The sequence below is a fragment of the Paramormyrops kingsleyae genome, chromosome 7 (assembly GCF_048594095.1).
Source record: "Paramormyrops kingsleyae isolate MSU_618 chromosome 7, PKINGS_0.4, whole genome shotgun sequence".
NCBI classification, from domain to species: Eukaryota; Metazoa; Chordata; class Actinopteri; order Osteoglossiformes; family Mormyridae; genus Paramormyrops; species Paramormyrops kingsleyae.
The window spans coordinates 31,506,259-31,527,427 of NC_132803.1; the positions used below are offsets into that span (position 1 = coordinate 31,506,259).

Consider the following 21,169-nt stretch of genomic DNA (forward strand, 5'->3'; position numbering starts at 1 on the left):
TTGGTTTACAATTGAGTTACACAAAACATATGTGCTTCTTGTGCGTGTGGAATAGTCATGATGACAAAAATCATTACCAACAGAGACACTGGCCTCCTAGAACTGAAGACACAGTTGGCTGGTAAAATGTACAGCATAAGTCGATCCACAGAAAGTTTACCTTCCTGCACTCCATATAAAACTGGGCCTTATGAAAAAATTTGTTGTATCAATGGATCGTGATGGAAATGCTTTTACGTATTTCGCAAGAATCCCAAAGTCATTCGTGACACCACTTTCAGAACATTACTCAACCCACTTGAACTTGCTGCTTGGGATGCATTTGTGCTAGTAGTGCAAAACTTTCTGGGAAACGAGCGAGCTGAAAACTATGTTGAACTCGTTAACGACATGCTGACAGCATATCAGAAACTCAGTCGCCGGATGTCTCTAAAAATGCACTTTTTACACTCCCATCTGGATTGCTTTCCACCAAATTTGGGTGATGTAAGCGACATGGGGAGAGATTCCATCAAGATATTTCGCTCATGGAAACAAGATATCAAGGCTACTTTAATCCCAACATGATGGGCGATTACTGTTGGTTTCTACAACGGGATACTACTACCATCCACAAACGCAAAAGCAAAAGTTTTAAGCACTTTTGAACACTAGACCTATTCAATAAGCCCAAGTTGAATCTTCAGTTTTGCTACTCTTAATGCATCAATGGGATGATGATGATGTGCCAAGTTTTAGTTTTGCGTAATGTACAGATAAATTTTTAAACGTGTTGACTAAACTTTAAATCCTGATGTGCTACAATAAATCTGACTTCAGATTTGCAATCAGCGCACTCGATTTAGTATAAGATCATTTTTTTATTTTGTTGTCCTGTGTAATTTACACTTTAAGTTTCCAGTACTGGTGTGGAGTCATTCGCAGCATGCAGATGGCGAACGTGTTGAGAGACCTACTGCACCTCTGCATAAAGGAGCTTGCCGATCTGAACGTGGGTGGTGACGTCTACAGGGGCTGTGTAATCCGGGGAGGTGTATAAGTTCATCTGAAAAGACATCCGCTCCAACTGCTTGCAGATGCTCAGATCTGCAATAGCTTGTTCTGTCGGTGGCTGGGTGGTCCCACTAGCTGAATGAAGCAAGGGAAGAAGGACTTCTTTGTAGCCAAACAATGCCATATAATCTTAGGTAGACAAGCTCTCGTTGTGTTCATGTTCAAGTTGCTGCATTCTGTGTTTCCATAAACAAAGCTTACAATCTGGCCATTGATCTGATGCATTTTGTTGCCTGTCCTTGTTAGTCGTGGGAGTTTTACTTACACAAAAATGTTCTGAGGGCAGAAAGACCAAGGGTCCAAGGAACTGGAGGAGGCAGGACTAACCAATCAGATGTCTTGGCCCAGCGTCCTCTAGTTTCTTGGTACTGGTTTTATCTCTGAACCAATAATTTTTCCTTCTGCCATCAGAATATTTTTGTGTGAGTAAAACCCCCATGAGTATCCTTGTCAACTTTTTCTAACTGGGCTGCAGGGGAAACTGTAATCAGACTTAATCCAGACGTATGTGTGTGCTCTTAATTATGTTCAGCTGTGGAAGAATTCTGTACTTCTTCATGATTATGTTACTGGACCAGTTCCTAGCCATGAAAAGCTTCTGAAATGTCAGCTGATGTTCTACTAAAGAGATAAGCAGCCGATTCTGATTCATCTTAGTTGGCTCAGGGGACACGTTAGAGAACATTGCCTCATGTCAGTCAGAACATACCTTGTACCCCAGAGAAACTGATAGATTTTGGATCTTTAATCGAAGTTGAAGAAGTCACGCCACCGAAGAGTGCTGTGACGCCTTTCAGGAGATCCTCTGCATTTGAAGGGAGGGTCATCAGGACTGATACATGACCTTTTGTGGACACCTGATCGGTTGTCATCTGTAGGACGAAGCAAAGCAGCTTTAGTATTGTGTCGGGTCAAAGGTCGTGCTCTCACTTCCCAGGTTCAGGGCTCTTGGTTTGAACCAAGTCCCTGCTTTTCTTGCATAGAAATTAGTGTTGGATAAGTTTTGGATCCCCACAATTATGAGCTGAAAAGCTGGTTACTAAAGACAGATGGTGCTTGCATAAATACATCTCTAACATCTATTCCTTACATCCTTAAATATCCTACAATCCTTGCATTTGGCTTAACTTGCCTGGTGATATCAATTTTTAGTGGGGGGGGGGGGGGGGGGAGTGAATCGATTCTGTTACAAATCGTGATTTCTTTCAAGGTGGTAATTTTAATGTTTAAAGTTTAAAAAAAACAGTTTCTAAACATCAATTTAAAAATTTACTGAAATTATGTCATTCACATTTGGTACTACTAATATATTTGCCCAGTTGCACAGCTCGATTTCATTAAGGGACTGACATGCACGATTTTGACACCGTGCTATCATGCGTAAGCCTCTGCAGAGACTTTTCCGGCACCATCTCAATTTAAAGCCGTAACTAACTGCAAGTGTGTGAAATGTAAACTTTCACTGAATATCTCTATACCTCTTCCCTGAACATTAAGAACAGTTTCTAAATAAATGTAACTATTTACAGACCTGTAATGCTCTTCAGCAAAATCTGTTTAACAATTGTGACACACATTGATTTGGCCGATCACTGCCGATTCCCACCCATAGTTCTTAGAATAGATGATTTATATGGTAATAGTAGTAATGAGATAAAAAAAAAATTGCCAAACCATTAATGGTAATCAGAATAAAATAATCAATGCTACACATACCGATGCATTGTAACAGACTCCATCTGTTGCCTCCTCAACATTTGAAAATCAATTGATTCTCCCCAGCAATCTATTCCCCTCTCAAAGTCTAGGTCAACAAGCACGTCACCACAACTCCAACAAAAGTATCCCTTTTTCGGCTGGTTTTCATATATTTCTATATCCAGATATTCAGGGCTAACTGGAAGCATCACCTCTTTGTAAACATGCCATTAAGTATGGAGTTTTCTTGTGATGCTGAACAACTAATGATTCATAGAAAAGAAAAACACAGGTACCCATTAGAATCAAAAGCCAACGATTATAAATTGCCGGTTAAAAATGTCTTTGAGTTCCTACTTTATCTCAGAAGGTTGGGTGACCTTTGAGCCTCTGTTCCTTCTCTGCTGGCACGCTTTGGTGCTTCGGCACAATCATCCAATTATCACCCAACCTGGTACGGATCCCCCATCCTTTCCCTTTATTCTAGGACCAGAAGAGCCCAAAAGAAAGATTTACTACAGTAAAGCATCTGTGGTCCTCAAGCAAAGCCTTTCCTTTGTTTTCCTGGACAGGAGACAAATGAGATCTAACTTTGTGCATCAATGTGAGCCACTGGAGTCTATCTGTACATACATATATGCATGAATGTCACCCCATGAGTCTTTTGCTATATAATAGTGACCAAAGGCTGTAATTTAGTTAAAAAGTACAGCAGCAATAGGTGCTGGCCCTCACATGACTTTATAATGTTGTTTTGCTTTTCCATTGGCAGCACGCTGGCTTTTCTCCTCACACCTCCTGGCTTGTGTATTCGGATCTCAGAGTTAGAGAATCTCTCTCATGTCTGTACTCTTGTCCTCCATAATGTAAGGATGCCTCATGTTGCCCATTGTAGATGGTCTATAGAGCTTTATGACACATTTACCTTCTATCATCTAACACTGTTTACATCAAGATCTCCGAGCAATAATTTAAGAATGCTCTCTGGGTTCACTCATCCACTCCATAAGTGCCAGAAAACTTTAGTTGAACTGACAATTGTGCATCTGGCATGACAAATGAAATGAAAATGTGCTGCTTCAGTAGTTCTATATACCTCCAAAAACTTTAAACAATAAAACTTATGGAATAATTTCCCTCAGTGTGATGCGTGTAGAGTTCAGAAAATACTACATAGTCGAACATGTCTCAAGACTGCCAAGGATTGTCATTGTCTTATCACTGTTCAGTCTGTACTGTTTTTATTGAATATAATTCAGAGGCGCTGAAATATGAGGATATGACAAATAAAGACAGAAGGTGGAAAATAAGAAGATAAGGAAAAAGGGAAAATATAACTGATTTGGTTTTATGTCTGAGGTTTATCTTGCTTGGAAAACTGACACACAAGATATGATGACGCAATAGGATGAGGCCCCAGAATCTTCCAGAAAATGTCAGCCAGACTTCCTTCCTGACGCCTTGGTTGGTGGACTGATATGGCCTTCAGAGGTGGGTCCATATGCCCTCTGATCCACCGGTTTCATTAACCCCAGCGAGGGCTTCTGGCGTGGCAACAAAGTGCGACATGGGTCAGGTGGTAAATGGGTGACCCCCCCCCCCCACACGCACACACACACACACAAGGTCGTGAGTTATCAACATTGAGTGGGGACTGGAACAGAATCCAAGTCACTGTCATCTCTCATTATGGAGACCAAATCGCAGACTGATTAAGGGAAAGGTACGGGTCACCAACTCCCTATGTCCTGAAATGCCTTTTTAAAAGGCTGCAAATTGTGGTTTTTAATGTCCAATGAGCTTCAGGAAAATATCCATCTTTGAGTGATTCTGGGTAACGAATCAGATGAACTGCATAACTGTGTAACAGCCCAAGTCTGACTTGCGTTTCTCCACCAGCACATTAAATTGAACTTTCAGACAAAAAACAAAATTATGTTCATACTCCTTTTCATCAAATCGTCACCATTATAGTAGAGAATGTTACCCATCCATTAAACTGCATTATTCCAGCTTTTTGATTAAAAGTTCCTGACAAAACATAGGCTATGTAATTACAGTAGCGCGGCCAACAAAATATGAGCATCCTGCTTTGCTAAAACTGTTTCTTTGAATCAAAGAGTCACATCATTTTATGTTAAGCCACGGCCTCATTAGCAGCTTCTTTGAAAGGGAGTCAGATTGGTATACGGAGCAAAAACTAAACACGGACACCCATGGCTGGATTGGCTCCTGTTGCCCCATTTCATTCACCCCCCCAATTTACATTCCATGCCCTTTTGTCGACACCAGTCCGCTGTTTCATTGGTGCACAAATCCCACTGCATTATGGGACTGGTTAGATCCAAACCACGGTCTGAGCTGCAAGGCCCTTGTCTACATTTGGGAGGAGTGACTGGTCTCTTTAAAAGGCCCCAAACTTAACTATTTCAAAACAAAGTTTCCTAATGAAAATGGCATGAATTAATTAAAATATTTGTCTAACTTGAATTCAAGAATTTGAAAAAAAAAAACACAAAGCAGGATACGTTTCCTCTCGCGATTTGGAGCCCAGCTATCCAAAAGGGACAGCCAATACTCCACAATAATCAATTAAGAACAGACCAGAAAGACACGTCAATCCCCATGACGGGTTCACTGAATAAATAAATCGAGTCGAAACAGAACTTATTGTTGAATTGAAAGAAAAGCAGGCCACATAAATGGATGAGAAGTCACACTTACGATATTGAGGTGCTCTTTATTTTCCAAAGCACTGACGTAGATGGAAATCCTGACATTGCTGCTGACAATCAGATGTGATGATTTCATCGCAGTCAGGTTGAGTAACATATCAGACGACTATAAAATAAAAGAAAAACAGAAGTTAGACTTCAAACAGTAAATGTAAAAGGCTTTCATCTCTTACTTTTAAATGCTTTCTAAATGATGACAGAAACCTGTATTCAGTAAACAAAAGGAAAATACACTCACTCTTTTGAACAGGATTTTCACATACCAATGATCCTCTGTGCAGCTTAAATAGCATGTGGATTTTAGGGAGCTGCTTGATGCAGAAACAATTCAAAAACGGTCCCACAGGAAATGAGTCTTTATTATAAAGAAATGAGGTAGACTGCTATAAATACATTTTTCGTCTGTGACTGGAGGTCACAGTGAGGCACCATCACTCACGAACGCACGTCTATCCTAAGATCTCCCAGGGTTCGAATTACACAGCAGCTTTCGGTGTGCACCATGTCTTCCCCAACCACATGCACGTGCGTACATATATGTGCACAGCAGCGCAGTTAGTAACAGGCTACGGTGAAAAACATTCTACTATTACTACTGCGGGCAGTTAATACTGACGGTAACATTTCATTTAGGCACAGTAACAACAACATAAGAATCATGGAGGAAGTCTAATAGCCTAATCAGGGCAAAAACACAAAGCAAAATCGCAAAGCAGAAGGACACAGGCAACATCTTCTGCTTCTCATACATACCCCTTCAAGAACAACACATCACTTGGAGAAAAAAAAACTGAGCATTATTTAGCGGACTTGTTTTTAACCACAGTGAAATAAAACAGCTGTCTGCGGCTCGCGGCTCATATTTACACTGTTACAATGTTTTTTTTTAAATTTTATTTCAGGAACCTTGGTGTACAGAAAATAAATTATAACCTATAACACAAAAGTGGGCAGTTTTTTAGAGCTCCCTCTAGTGGTCTCAGGGGAGGTCATATCCTTTTCAGGGGAGCTCAGCTGCCCTTAGCTCCACTGGAATTCGAACATGACTTCTCCACTTTCTTCAGTTGTGTGCCAAGAAATGGAATGATTCACAATTAATATGTCCAGGAGGGGACAAAAACCTCCCCCCACGCTGCTCACACACTGGGCCGTGCCAAACCACTTCTTCCTCACCATCCAATCGCCAGGGAGGTAGTGCGGCTCCCGTGCTCACTGCGTCTGATCGAAGTAACACACACTGTTTACACGCCCTTTACACTGCAATGCTGAAAAATTTACCACATGCTTTTGTTTTTTCAGGAATAGATCCATGTTTGATACAACCATGTTAGTTACACAGAAAACTCCTCACTGGCTGCCCAAACGCACTGAACATTTGGGCAAACACGTTATTCAATCACCTAATGCTGTCTGATGCAAGTTTCCAAAAATCACAGTGGAATGCTATAGAATGCTTCCCTTTTATATAATAATGCACAGTCGGCTTACCTTTTGCACAAGACGGAAGCTAAATGTCAGAAAGCTCAGGCAAGAATATAAATACTTTATCAATTACTTTATATGTACTTTATAGTATTTATTAAATCAAAGCTAATAAATATTTATTGTTACAACTACATATTTCACTACATTCTGATATAAATGTAAATATAAAAATGTGACACTGCTTGGTGCTGAAATTCTTGATGTTTTTGATGTTACCATGAGAAAGAGCTTCATTAATTTAAAATCACAGACTGAATATTGATCGTTAAATATTATTCGCTCAAGGACCTTTTTGGCAAGTACTTCTGAGATGTCAGACACTGCACTGGACACTTAATGTGCGTGACTTTAGGTACCTGAGAGTTCTTTATCCACAATGACACAGAGACAGGGAAAAGGAAAGGGAAAAGTGCCCTTCACTTTTAAAACAGTTTTGGTTCCTTCAAACAGCTGCACGCCCCTTCAGTCTACTTGGAAATGACTTGTCAGGTCTTGCCGACATACCCTCGCCGAAATCACTAGCTGCCGACTCTAAGAACATTCAGGATCTGAACAGCTATTTTGTTCTGCAATGGGCTCTTTCTTTCTGCAACATAAAAATTGTGCGCACCTGTACAGTAGAATCCAGCAAATATTCAAATCATATTTTGTCCATAAATCTGGGTCAACAGCCTAAAGGTCAACAGCTCATCTAATACTAGCCAATGCCATCTCTCCACATCTTTGTCTGGGTCAGCTAGAGAATTTATGGCCCGATATGTACCAATTGATGCATAATATCTACATGTATCTTTTTTTCAGTCAGATATCCATGATTCTGAATTTGTCTGGTTTCCTCAGTAAAGGGATCCTTCTCCTCTAAAATGTCATACATAAAACATATCTAACACTTTTTTTTCTAACTGCCAGTTTCCAAATGAAATAACCTTTTACACAGGCATAAATTACACCAATGCCAAGTTTCCTACAGGTGCAATTAATCCTGTCTGCCTGCTGTGTCAAATAACTCTACGCTTAAAAATCTGATATGCAAATAACTAAGTGAAGACGAAGAATTTGATTTTGTCAAAAGACTCAACAGAACACTGAAATTAGAATTTTCTGTTATTTTATGCCAAGCGTTTGTAGTGTTGTAACTGCAACTGACATCTTTTAAAATGAAAGGATGTTACAGAATCACTTCATTTTCAATTAGACTCTCTCCTCGACATTTCCTAGGCCGCGCCGATTTCAAAGGAAAACGGTACATCTTCTTGATTAGTCAAGCCGGCACCTGCACCGTTTGGAGTCCTGATAGACTGAGAGCTCCGGGGCAAAGGGGGGTCGGGGAGAAGCAGACGGGGCAGCACACGTTTCCAGCAGAGACCTCACTACGCCGAAGGCGAGGATTCTCCGCCGCGAAGAGCCGGCACTCCGCTCCGCGCTGACAGGAATGTTAACACCGCTGCCTTATCTGTCGCTCACGGTGGCTAACAAGCTTGACCGGAACAGGTTCTGCATGGCTACGATCATGGCGTTTGTCTAGCCTGGCATGGAGAATTATCAGTGCACACAGACCGGCTAAGCTAAACAGCTAAAACAGCCCACATCACGCTGGGGGAACTGGATGCAGTGTCGCAACTCTCTGGTTTTTACTGCAAAGCTCTTTAATTAATGTCACTTTCTGCTTTTTTCTTTTCAGATGTTTTTTTTTTTTACAGCTTCCTCTGTGCGTCTGCAACAGGCTTTCAAATTGTGTTTGAACTTCCTGCTCCAGTTCTTTTTATAGGACTCTAACAGCCGATGACATCGCCAAGCGCCTGGAGGGTGTGGAATGTGGGGACACTAAGGAAGTGTCCCCCTTGGCGTCCGAAGTCACACACGTCCAGAGGGCCTTCCTTGCCCTCCCCCGCTCACAAGTTCCACATGAAACCCACGTCGATGGCAATGGTCCAGTTTTATTCCGAATATACTTGTCATCTGTCATCTGTTGCTGCCAGCTAGCATTTACAGAGCTTGTCCACTCTCTCTCACCAATTTACCAAAATAAAAAAATTAATAAACCATCTCCATGACTGTTTAGATCTGACATCATGCAGTAATTTAGAGCAATTGTGTATGACAGACGAGTAAAATCCCAGTCTTTGACTACTGCAACAAAGCTATATTTGGAGTCCTTATTGAAACAAATATAATCATTCTCTAATTCTCTCTTTTCCCACTTTTCTTTCAATAGTGACACACTCTGTCGATAATAATACATAACCAAACCAAGGTTTGACGCATTTTCATTCATGTCTTGGTGGACATTTCTGTACATGAAAGAACTCTCTTCCATCTTGCTCAGTCAGAGACATTCCTGTTTTTTCATGCTCAGAATCCATTGTCGGCGTGATTCCTATTCAATAAACCACAGCCAGACTTCCCTTGAACTGGCTGCAGAGGACGGAAGCTGATAGCTGATTCACAGGAAGGCCAGCAGAACATTCCTCCTTGTTTATGTCCTGGAATTTCCTCTCCCCCTCCCCCCCCCCCAGCGCCTCAAATAGGTGAGCTGTCTGGAACGCAAGACCTCCGGAGGAGGAAGGCAGAGCGACCTCCCTGACAAGGCTGATTATCTTGTGACATTTAGGTTACTCAATCACTGTCTTGGAAAGTTGGCACTAAGAGATGAAAGCATGATGAATGAATCAGGTCTTGCTCTCTCCGTACTCCAGCATCCACGTCGCATGTGTCCAGTGGTGATGTGGCCTCGTATGCTCGCCAGTTACTATATTTAATATGGAAATCAAAGCCTTCGGGAAACAATAAAACCATTAATTTTGTTTAGTTTTTTCTCACCAGTTTTTGAAGTGGAACAGCCCAGCATTTTTGTCCATTTTCTCCATCACTCCATCTCTGGACCTCGTCACACAATGAACACTACAGCCCATGATTACTCAGTGCGGCTATTTTGGTTCCAGGGCTTTTAATGTCCTTGTTTTCCTTTTCAGACCAGTTTGTTCTGTCGGTCTGCCTGGTGCATGGCTTCCCATTATTCCTGTCTACACCTCATCTCAAACTCCGGCAGCAGGGCGCTAGGTCACTTGAGGAAGAAATGAGGGTGTGGCCACATGGCCTGAAGGCTGATGCCCAAGTGAAGGCCACCCTCCCCTCCCTAAGCCCTGGGTCACCCACCAATTGTTTTTGGCTCCCAAAGACCCCCACTGTCTACAGCCACCTGGAAGACACTGAAAACAATGGCAGTGTCACTGCAGTTATGAAAATGGAATTTAACGCCACATTAAATGATTTCATCGTAAATCACACTGGGGGTAGTGTAGGGCTCAGCAGAATAGGCAGCTATGTCTGCGATTGGAAGGTTGCCAGTTCAAATCCCGGCGTCCACAGTGTGATTTCACTGTTGAGTAAAGTCCGTAATCCCCAATCGCTCCAAGGATTGTTTGACCCAGTTTTCTCAAAGAAATGCATGTTGCTTCGGGTAAAACTGTTTGCTAAATAAATGTAGATATTAAAATATTGAACAGCAAGAAGTTGCTGACTCCAAGCAAACATGTGGGGTTTCTAAGCAACAGACATTCATGGAGCCCATGGTCTGCTGTTCCCTTGTCATGAAGGAGCATCACAAATGCCTCTTAACTTTATGTGCAGCAAGGTTTCTCTCAGAATGTAGCAGCCAACCAGTTTATTTTTCTGATTTATTTACCTCAATGCAGTTCAGCAACAATTTATGTGAAACAATTATCATTCAGTTCATCGTTTATCCTTGTCAGTTAGTTGCCACATCGAGAAAAAAAAAAAAATCCATTGCTCTAACCTGTGATTACAAAGGGTAAAAAATTAACTGTGTGTAACCACATTAGTACAGGAGTCACAATACAGCTACTGACTTGGAACAAATTATATTTTTCTTTCTGACCTTTGTCAGGTCAATCGGAAAGGGTTCTGTTTGACTAAAGTCCCTCCATTCTGCTTTCTACCTCTAATGGCCACTGGCAAACAGGAACCAGGCTGTACCCGAGCCGCACTGTGAAGAGACACTAGTTACAGTGCAGTTCCAGTTCGCTTCAATTTTCCACTGCAGAAAGGTCGGCTCAGTAAGGCGTTGCTGGGTTTGGGTTTGTGATGAAAAAACCAAAAAGAAACTGTGTACATCATGATTTACTATGTTCTAATTTTCACTAGCATGTCTTTGAGAATCGCCATGTTACGTTATCATTAAATGCTAGCAGAATTAGCATTAACTTGCATAAATCCGCATTACGAATACATTCTGTTCAGCCCATCTCTAGTACTTTTTTAAGCAGGTGTTTGGAAATTGTCAAGTCGTCAGATATCTGGAATACATCGATACATCGCGATGTGCAATACTAGTATTAATGATTAATATATAGAATATGACCATTTTTCCTTCAGATAATCCATACACATCGATGCAAATCACCAGTATCTCTATGCACTTCAACCAATCAGATGGTGGTGATGCAACCAACGCGATTTGATCACACTTTCGGCCATGTCAGTGTGGGTACGGCTCAGATAATTTACAATGGAAAATCGTGCCTTTGCGGTACGTCTCTGGTACATCTCTGGTACGGCTCGGTTACGGCTCAGGTACGGTTCGGTTCTTGGTGGCAGTGGAAAAGCTTCTAAACACATCGCAGTTCTCATTTGCCTTCTGAACATCACTTGTTTCTGTCCTCGGTCGTGTGACTAACCAGACGAGATGCCAGGAAGATACTTAAAAACAATTTTACCTTTCTATATCACTTTTTCAATTACTGCAATTATCTGTGGAAGGAAATTCATGTTGATATTGATTTTAAAGTAATACCTTGCCTCGAGACATAAAGTTGAACCTGTATTGCAACTATAATTAATTCATAATGTGTCTGGATGAGTTTTTTTTTTAACTGAGAGGACAAGCCGTAGAGATACCCTAATGGAACATGTTGTAAAATAATAGTTTTTTATTTGTGGTCACACAATGGTGTAACTTACATTGCTGTCCGTAGCGGTGAACTCCAGGCTCAGAATGTGGACCTCGTAACTGTTCATGCTGTAGTTGCTCTGGCAGGCAGTTGAAATGTTCTGGGCCTCACCACTCCAGAGTCTCTTATCTGTTTTTTCCAGGGGTTCACAAGTTCTTGGGTATTCTACAAGAGAAGAGAAAGGGGGACGTTGATTACGGCTCTTCGCACAACTGACACCTTGTTTTTCCCGTTGTGTATCACATAAGGATCCAGACCAGCAGTTCGGAGGTCTGGCAGAAGCATGAGAGTGAGAGTCAGCCATGTCAATAAGCAGATCTTTCTTCACCAGTAAGAATGCACTGCAACGTTCATCGTACTTCATTCACGTGTACATTGCAGTGAACAAACACATCTGCTAAATAAACAAATGCTAATGTGCTAATGTGATACCATACTGCATTATAGGATACACTTGTCAGGTGGCAGACATGATCTTCTTTGGGAAGCTCGAAATTCTCTGACTGGGGGGGGGGGTGGTCCTCAGACCCTGCCTGCTCTCTAAAGGTCCTCTGGTGATTTAGTGAGGATGTGTCCGCACTGGGGGGTGCAGAGGGGGAGGGACAAAGCCTAACCATGAGGTCAAGTTGAAGCAGACGAACGAGCTGTTGAAACGATTTACTAGTCCTCCAGGGAATAACTTACACAGGGTCAATAAATACTCCCGGCAAAGAAAACAAGAAGCGCCTGGAGTCTGCCAGCATGGAGCCGGATCGGTACCTTTCTGAAGTGGACATATTTGGGCAGAACACGGGGGTGTGTTGGCCGATGTGCCTCAGTGTGGAGGAGGTCAGCCACGCCCAATTTCAGGGCCCAATCAGACTGTCCATCTGCCAGGGCCCAATCAGACTGTCCATCTCCCAGGGCCCAATCAGACTGTCCATCTCCCAGGGCCCAATCTGACTGTCCATCTCCCAGGGCCCAATCAGATTGTCCATCTCCCAGGGCCCAATCTGACTGTCCATCTCCCAGGGCCCAATCAGACTGTCCATCTCCCAGGGCCCAATCAGACTGTCCAACTCCCAGGGCCCAATCAGACTGTCCATCTCCCAGGGCCCAATCAGACTGTCCATCTCCCAGGGCCCAATCTGGACACTGTGTCGCTGCCACAAAGCAGATACAGGCCCGGGATGCACTGGCTGCGTGGTACGTGTCACGGCAGCACAAAGTATCCATTTTCATTTCAGTGCTCATGATTATATTAGAGCAGCCACTACCTGCGTGAGACAGACGCCCCACCGCAGCAGCAGCAGCGCAGATGATGTGGACAAACGTGCAGTTCAGCGCTGCAGCAGCGACATTCACGCCACGCAGCCATTGGCCCCGGCCTTATTTTCCTCCCACTACAGTACGTTTCTGTACCAAAATGACTTATTTAACTTCAGAGTTATAAGCAGTATGACACAATGGAGAGGGGGTGCTCAGTTAAGGCAGGTGTTTTAGCCACCAACGTGCTTCTTGACCTAGTAAGGGAATAGGGCCAATCCTGTAGGCCAAATCACGGTCCTCAAGGTTCGAGCCCTGCTGATTGTCCAGCCTTCCTTTACCTGTGAGCCAGGTGTGAAGCCTCTGACCAATCAGAATCAGTAATTATTACACTAACTACCTGGGAGAACTGAAAACAAGGCCTGGATTTGGAATCGAGGTCCAGATTTGAAGAGTTTGGCTGTAGGCCATATGGGCGGCCATAGGCCACCATCCTGTGAGGGGGTGCTGACTTAGCAAACCATTGGTACCACCCCCCTCTCGGCAAGCTTCATACCCCACCCTCACTGTCCAAGACAAACTGAATTTGGACAGTTAAGTCTTCCAGCGGGGTGGGTGGGTCTAGTGTATCGTAAATGGTATATGTGAATAACCAGTTAATAGGCTTAGTGAAAAACTATAGACCAGCGCAGAACAGCATTTCAGTGACTCTGACACTAAAATATTAATGATGATGATCACACAGCTACAATTACCAATCAACAATAATAATCTTTTTATTGTCATCATCATAATTGTGTGAGTCCACATGGATGACTGAACTCAATGCTCAGATGTAGATGTATGCGCAGTCTGTCATGGCAGTGAGGGGTTCATGTGACAGTCACTTCATCAGTACAAAAAAAAACTCTGGCTTTGCAGAGTGATGGCGCGGTCAGGGTCGTAATCACGACCACAAACTGCCAGTCTAGAAATCCAGCCTTGCAGTTTGATTTGCATATTTCATAGACATTCAGGCGTGAGTTTAGCTTCCTTTTCTAAACCACACCGATTGGATGTTTAGACATGTCACACGGAGCCAGGGGTGGAGCATCTGGTATAAACCAACAGAAGGTTTCTGTGGCACAAATTGCAGGTAATTTTGAAGATGGTCACTGCTGCGATGTGTCACAACACATCATAGAGCCTTGCTTTTTGGCCCATCAGTGAATACAGTTATATCATGTTCGCTTTAGAGGATGTGCAACAATCTCTAATATGTAACACATCTCTTCCTTTGTTTGCTAATGCCAGACTGACCCTTTCACAATGCACTCCACAGCACCCCCTCATTTCTGAAAATGCAAAACAGAGCAGAGCGTCCGTCCATCTCCATTCAAGCCGCGCCTGATGTAAGAGATTTTCCGATCCACGACAGAGAATGCTGGGAAAGCCGCCCTGCTCAGAGACATGGCTCCATCGGGCTCTGGCCCTGCTCTACATCTTCCTGTCTCCGGGGGCAATAGGAAATGCCCTGTTTAGACGATATGCCAACGGCAGTAGATGTGAGCGCGCTGCCTGCTTTAGGAAGGAGACCGGAGCTGTAAACAAAGCCTTACGTCAACACTGTTTGTCAGCCAGACAGCCGAATTCATCTGTCCAGACGACGGCTGGTTCATTCCTCGCGTGAGCATGTGAGAACATACGTATGTTTACATTAATTTCAGACTAACCCTCCAGAGAAACATGCCCATGTGCCCGCCGAGGCTGCACTCTCCTGCCTTGCTGACCCAGTGTCTTGACCCGGAAATGCCAGTCATCTCAGTGAGCAGTTCTACGCTAAATGAGGCATGAGAGTTACTGGATTCCCCTCCGACGTTATCTCTTTCGATCAGTGACTTCAATTTTGTTTTCCATGACAACAAATGTTTATGCGGCAGCGTTGCACACAGGCTGGAGTCTCTGGGAGAGATGCGGTAAATGTTTATCGCCTGTAGGAGACCCAGAGATGACGGCAGCCCCCAGGTTATATACACCCCCCAATCGCCACCATCTCATAATGCGGTTCCTTGAGTTCTGTCAACACTGCAGTGATGGGCACAGTTTATTCTGTACGTCTCCCTTTTCCCCATCCACTGCCTGGGTCTGCCTCTAACCCGTCATTCGGTTTAACCCGCTGACCTGCTGTTAGGACGAGACGAATGTCTCATCAGGGAAGTCGACCCTGAATCGATGTGAAGCAAATGGAGCGGTATATCTCACAATGCTACTGCCACACAGCAAATGGCAAAACCGGAATGACATGGGGGGGGCGGGGGGGGACTACAGAGTTTAAGGAACAGCTGTAGGAATCTCCAGACCATTGATAAGTGTGCTATTTTGTACTGGTGGGGTTTTGCTAAAGAGTTCTTTATTCTGGCAGTACTTACAGCCTTAACAAAGATACGAGCTATCAAATGCCTCAAGTGGCCAAGATTTAACCGATTTTCAGTATTTATTTGTACTCGTCATGTCGCGCAAAGTCCGCCACATACTGCAAGAGCAGATACGGGTCTTGAATGTCTCACTTCAGTGACTAATTGTTGCGTTAGAAGCAGGGAATGTGTACTGTGATAAGACCAGTGACAAGCCAGATCAGAGTCAGCAGAGGACTGGTAGATTTCAGCTGAAGCGTATACATTGGATTAGTCAAAAAAGTGAATTATCCGTGAAAGTTACTGGCAAAATTTAGGCACGGCCCTGTAGGTATAAAACCTTGCCCCGAATTATGATTGATAAATGGTCTATTAATACAAAATTTTGTTAATTCATATTTCTTGTGGACGGAAACGCAGCAGCAGGTCAGCGAGGCAAACAGATTGCTGAAGTGCAGCCAAAAGAATATTTGATGCGAGGATCTCACATTTCCCGGTACATGAGCAAGAGATGGTTTGAAGGTACAGAGAGAGCTTCCAGAAACAGTGACCCTCCTTCACAGAGTGATCAGGAGTCTCCCTCACAGCTATCACACCTCATCCAATCCAAAGTCACAAGCAATACTGAATTTGCATTTGAATCCTTCAACTGCATTAAATTTGCATCTCAATAGCTGCATCTGATATTCAGTAGTTTGTGATGGTGCATTTATAAATATGTGCATCACACTAACTCTTCTGATTTATTTGTCTGTAAAATTCACCCCATTCCATTGAAGTTTGCTAGAGGAACTTTACACCTTCATGTGTCGAATTTAAAATATCTCAGCAAATGCAGCAGGTTATCCTTCATCAGCATGCAAAACATCGAGTTTACCAGCTGTGACATTAGCCGGCACCTTTGTAAATTGTATGTTTCAATGCATGGTGCACAATGCAGCACATCCAGTGTAAATTTCAACTCAGCTGTAAAAAACGAGTTCTCAGTCTGTACCTAGCAAACAGTTTTTCATTTCTCATCAGGTAGTAAATTTGCAAAGACTATGGTTAACCACACTGCCTACTTCTGGACTTTAGTTTTCCAAAACAAAATTTTACCAGACAAAGCATATTTTTGTTTGTTCTTCAAAGGGTTATTATTCTTTTTCCACTAGCTGATAAATTTACAAAGACTACGGCTAACCACATCTGCACTTTCATTTTGCTAAACAAAACTTTACCTGACAAAAGGTATAATCGTTTTATATTTTGTTGTCCACCACTACATGTTAATAGCAGAGGCAGGGACTCAAGTTACTGACTCACAACTCAACTTGGACTCAAGTCTCAGATTTGATGACTTGTGACTTGACTCAGCAAAACTGATGGAAAGACTTGGACTCGATTTGGACTTGAGGGCAAAGGACTTGGACCTGATTGGAGTGGGTTTTTGCTGTAGCAAGTTTTAATGACTTAAAGTTAAATAAAAACTGACATAGGCAGGGACTCAAGTTACATGACTCACAACTCGACTCGGACTTGAGTCACAAATTGGATTGCTTGTGACTCAACAGCAAAAATGATGGAAAGACGTGGACTCAGCTTGGACTTGAGGGCACATGACTTGAGACTTGACTTGGACTTGCAATGTTTTGACTTGAGAGTTAACTGGGACTCGCCAAGGACTTGTTCCCATCCCTGGTAAATACCTAGATACAGATGTCCACCGGTTGCTGTAACCTGACAGTTTTTCTTTCTGAAAACGGGATTTCTGCAGGTGGAGCCTGGCCCACTCTCTGGGGGCGGAGGAACGAACTGTTTGTAGCCCAGGGTCAGGGTGTGTGTGGGGGAGGGGGGGGGGAATACAGAGGGCGAGAGGCCCCGCCAGCTACAGCTCTACACACCTATTGTCCAAGAGTTTCCTTGGCTGCAGACGGAGGGCTAACCATCCACAGGAAGGTAAACAAACTCTTATCAGGGGCCAGCAGAGACCTACAGTGTCCCCTGGCCTCTCACCCTGTCGCCGCACCTCTCTTCCCCACTGCATCACAATGATTTCTCATTCGTAATTATTATTATTACACGAGGTAGGGTCCTACCTACATTCTTGGCTTGTTTTTCAGTAATTCTAGTAAGTGCAGAACAGCAAGAGTGGAACACCGTGTGCTTTTCTACGCAGATTCGTTTTTCACATCAGAACCATTGGTACAAGAAGCCAGGTATGGGGGGTGGGGGGGGGTTCTTCTAGTAAGGTGGCTCCCTCCAGCATTTTTTAATCCTCAATACCCCTCCACCAATAGCAGCAGTCTCTTTTCAGTGCTTTTCAATACATACAACTTCACATATTTATAAACAAGAATAAGTAAACGGCTGCTGGCTGTGCATGTGGTACGTGGCAGAACATGAAGTGAGGCAGCTCATTCGATAAAAGTCCAAATCGGTGTTTACTGGAATGTTCTGAACCACATGCCGAGACTGGCAAGGGATGCTTGCAAGCAGCACAGAATCAATCTAAATCTGCATACATTTACTTGGTCCCAAGTCTCACTACATTGAGAGTTAATTGCCTTTACAGGTAAACATGAGTGTTTTGTGTTTGTATGTGTTATATGGAATGAATATGGAAACTGGATGTCATTCAGTAATTACCTTTTTGGTAATAGTGGCTACAGAATAACCTCATATAGGGAGTAGAACATATATCTATCATGAACTGAGAATTGCAGATGCTCTGCAATTTAGGGCTGAGATAAGTTATAATCTGCTGTAGTTAAATTGCCCAAAATGTTCAGGCAGCCAGTTGCCATTAACGTCACAGCCTGACAAGCGGGCAAAGTCGTCATCAGGGCACGTTTTGGGCCAGGGAGGGCAGTCGTCGTTTTGTCTGCGCCCGAGCTACCTTCTGATCCGAAGTCGGCCAGGAGCAGCGACCTGCACGGCTGGCCGGTCAGCTAGCGGTGAAGGGACTGGAAGCCTGCAGCCCATCTCAGACCACAGATCACTAGATCCGCACCGATAAACCCATGTGGCGGCATCTCTTATCGGCGCAGACGGCGGCCCGTTATCAGTGCCGCGACTCGTCCATGTTCTTTGGTGAGGGGTCTTCTGTGGGTGTGGCGGGGGGGGGGTTAATCTCGACCCACGGCTAATGAGGCGTTCAGAACTCTCGCCATTGCCGCCAACCCCCCCCCCCCCCCCCAGGGGAATCAGACACGCTGCCCAGCTGGGAGGGCGGGGCATCGAGCCGTTGATCTGTACAGCAGAGAGGCTCCCAGATTCGCTATGCCAGTTACTCATGTGTTGCTCCTACGTCCAGATCAGCTCTGTCATCTTTCCCATTTTAGTAATTTATGTAAAATTAACACTCCCCTCAAAAGCACAAACCAAGTCTTAACTATATGCTTCTGACTGTCACATTTAAATATACCTAAGATTACTGGGGGGACCATACTGCAATACAAAGGCAAGTACAGTAACTGCACATTTTATCAAAAGTGAATTATGAGCAAAATCGGGTCTCTTAGGTTATGTTTCCAGGACATAATACCTTTACCAACCTACTACATGTACAGATGGACAGTCGGAAAACTATGAAGCCCGTTCTCTCAGTACTTACCGTAGGTACAGCATGGTTACTGTGTTTTGGCATTATAGGACAGTTTACTCAAAAAAATCTAAGTATTTAACCCGCCCACTGCGCCACCAGATGCAGAACTTTCAAAACCTGCAGAAGAAAAGACTTTCTAATTCACAAGTTCAGACTCAAGTTACGAGAGTAACAGAAAGCTGAAAAAGTAAAGGAATCGGACATGGGATTGTTATTTGCTGGTCTGAGATAGAAATCGGTCTCCAAGGGCGACAGCTGGTCGCGTCAGTAGGTCTCCCTGCCACCCAGTCTGGCCGGTCAACACAAGTGCGAGGAAGTGGCTTATTTAGACTCAAGACGCCATATTTAGTTTTTTTTTTTTTTTTTTTCCTTTTTTGGACCTCAGAAGCCATCTGTCGTCTCCCGGTCTTTCTGTGTTAGTACCGTAGCTGAGTGTGTGTGTTCCTAAACAGTTACATAACCCCCCCCCCTCCCCCCGACCCCCACTGTTGATTCCTGAAGATATCATCCCTTAGCATCCCTAAGTCGACCTTCTCTGACCTACCCCCCACACCCTCCCTCCCTGCCCCAGAGAGCCTCTTTCCAAAACCCGTCCATGCCAAACCCCCCCCCCCGCGTCCGTTCGTCCCTCCCCCCCACCCTACATTTCAAGCTCTGGGTAATTGCCTTTGTACTTTTCCTTCTGCCCATGGACTGTGGACCGGAAACTGTGGAGGAGGCAGTAGGCCGCGCCACTGAACGCCAGCCCCTGGGTCCTGGGGCGGCCCTGCCCAGCCCAGAGGAGTTCCAGGGCCATGCTAAGCCCCACTGAACCCTGCTCACTCTGCGTCTCGCCACAGCATTGGTTCAGGTACCAAAAAAAGTTCCTGCTGTTGTACCCTTCAGTGAAGCACTCAATTCTAACAGCTCCAGTAAACCATAAGTGGGAAAAGCTGTTATTCACTTAGATTATAAAAAGCACTGAGGCTACAAGAGCACAAATTATAATATTCATTAGCCCAGCAATACATCTAATATGCTAAAAAAAACCTAAAAAATAATATTCATCATCAGTAAAACACTACAACTGTCGGGGATATGGAAATGAACTCATTAGTTATGTATTGCATTTCATCCTCAATATTATAAGGTAATCAATCTTTAAAAGATTTTTAAATTTATTTCATTGTCTCACCAAGGATTTTTTTAGGTGTAGGAGTCAAAATAGGCTCTAGTTTCTACTTCCAGTGGCACCCATTCTATAAATCCAGAACAGGGACCATTTCTTTGTGGACCGCGTGGGAAAAGAGAAAATAGTTCAAAAGATAAAATGAACACATAATCACACTGTTCATGCACATCAGGTGCTCTAAATGAGCAGGAGCAAATTTCACATCCATCCCATCCAAAAAACAAATGTACCGAGAAAGAATGCATGTGGTGTAATTAAGATTCAGTACCAGGTAGATAAAAAACAAACACGGATTCACAGGTATACATCTCAAAACAGACAAATACACTGCACTGATGGGCAAGAATCTTATTTAACTGAGTTATTTAGAAATGTCTCATAACTGCCTGAAGGAATGGTGTGTTCTGGATTCTGAAACGCTAAGCCTTAAATCGCCTTAATAAGCATAAAATTCGCAAACTGTCAGTGAGACACGTTCCAGTACTAAGCGGGTGAAAAGCGCTCACCTGAGGTTGCCATGGTTGCGAAGGCCAAAATCAAGATGGCGGCAGCAACAACAGGGGTCTCCATGTGTGAAGAGTGACTGGTGCAGTGCAAGCAACGGTGGGGTGAGTTGTCTTTCCAGTCGGCCAGTGGAGTGGATTCGGGGCTGGCTAATGTCCCAGGCAGCTGTGGGGCAATGGGGCAGTTCAGGGCGGTGCGGCTTATTTTGAACAATATGACAGACACAATAAGACACAGCTCTTCAGGTTAATTAGTCAAGTTACCACTGTCTCCTGTTCCTGTCTGCTTTCACTCGAACTACATTTTTAATAATGTTAAGAAACAGGCAA

At 43.6% G+C, this 21,169-nt stretch overlaps 1 protein-coding gene across 3 annotated transcripts in view; it reads right to left on the reverse strand.

The window, feature by feature from the left end:
* LOC111843469 (uncharacterized) overlaps positions 1–21,169 on the reverse strand; it is a 40,729-nt gene that overhangs the window by 18,415 nt on the left and 1,145 nt on the right. For all 3 annotated transcript variants that reach the window (XM_023811107.2, XM_023811106.2, XM_023811108.2), the window contains exons 2-6: positions 20,843–21,005; positions 11,952–12,106; positions 5,476–5,592; positions 1,763–1,925; positions 962–1,128 (exon numbers count right to left, since the gene is read on the reverse strand). In XM_023811107.2, the coding sequence (XP_023666875.2) occupies positions 962–1,128; positions 1,763–1,925; positions 5,476–5,592; positions 11,952–12,106; positions 20,843–20,906 (666 nt within the window). In that variant the 5' untranslated portion in view covers positions 20,907–21,005. The remainder of the gene's footprint in view (positions 1–961; positions 1,129–1,762; positions 1,926–5,475; positions 5,593–11,951; positions 12,107–20,842; positions 21,006–21,169) is intronic.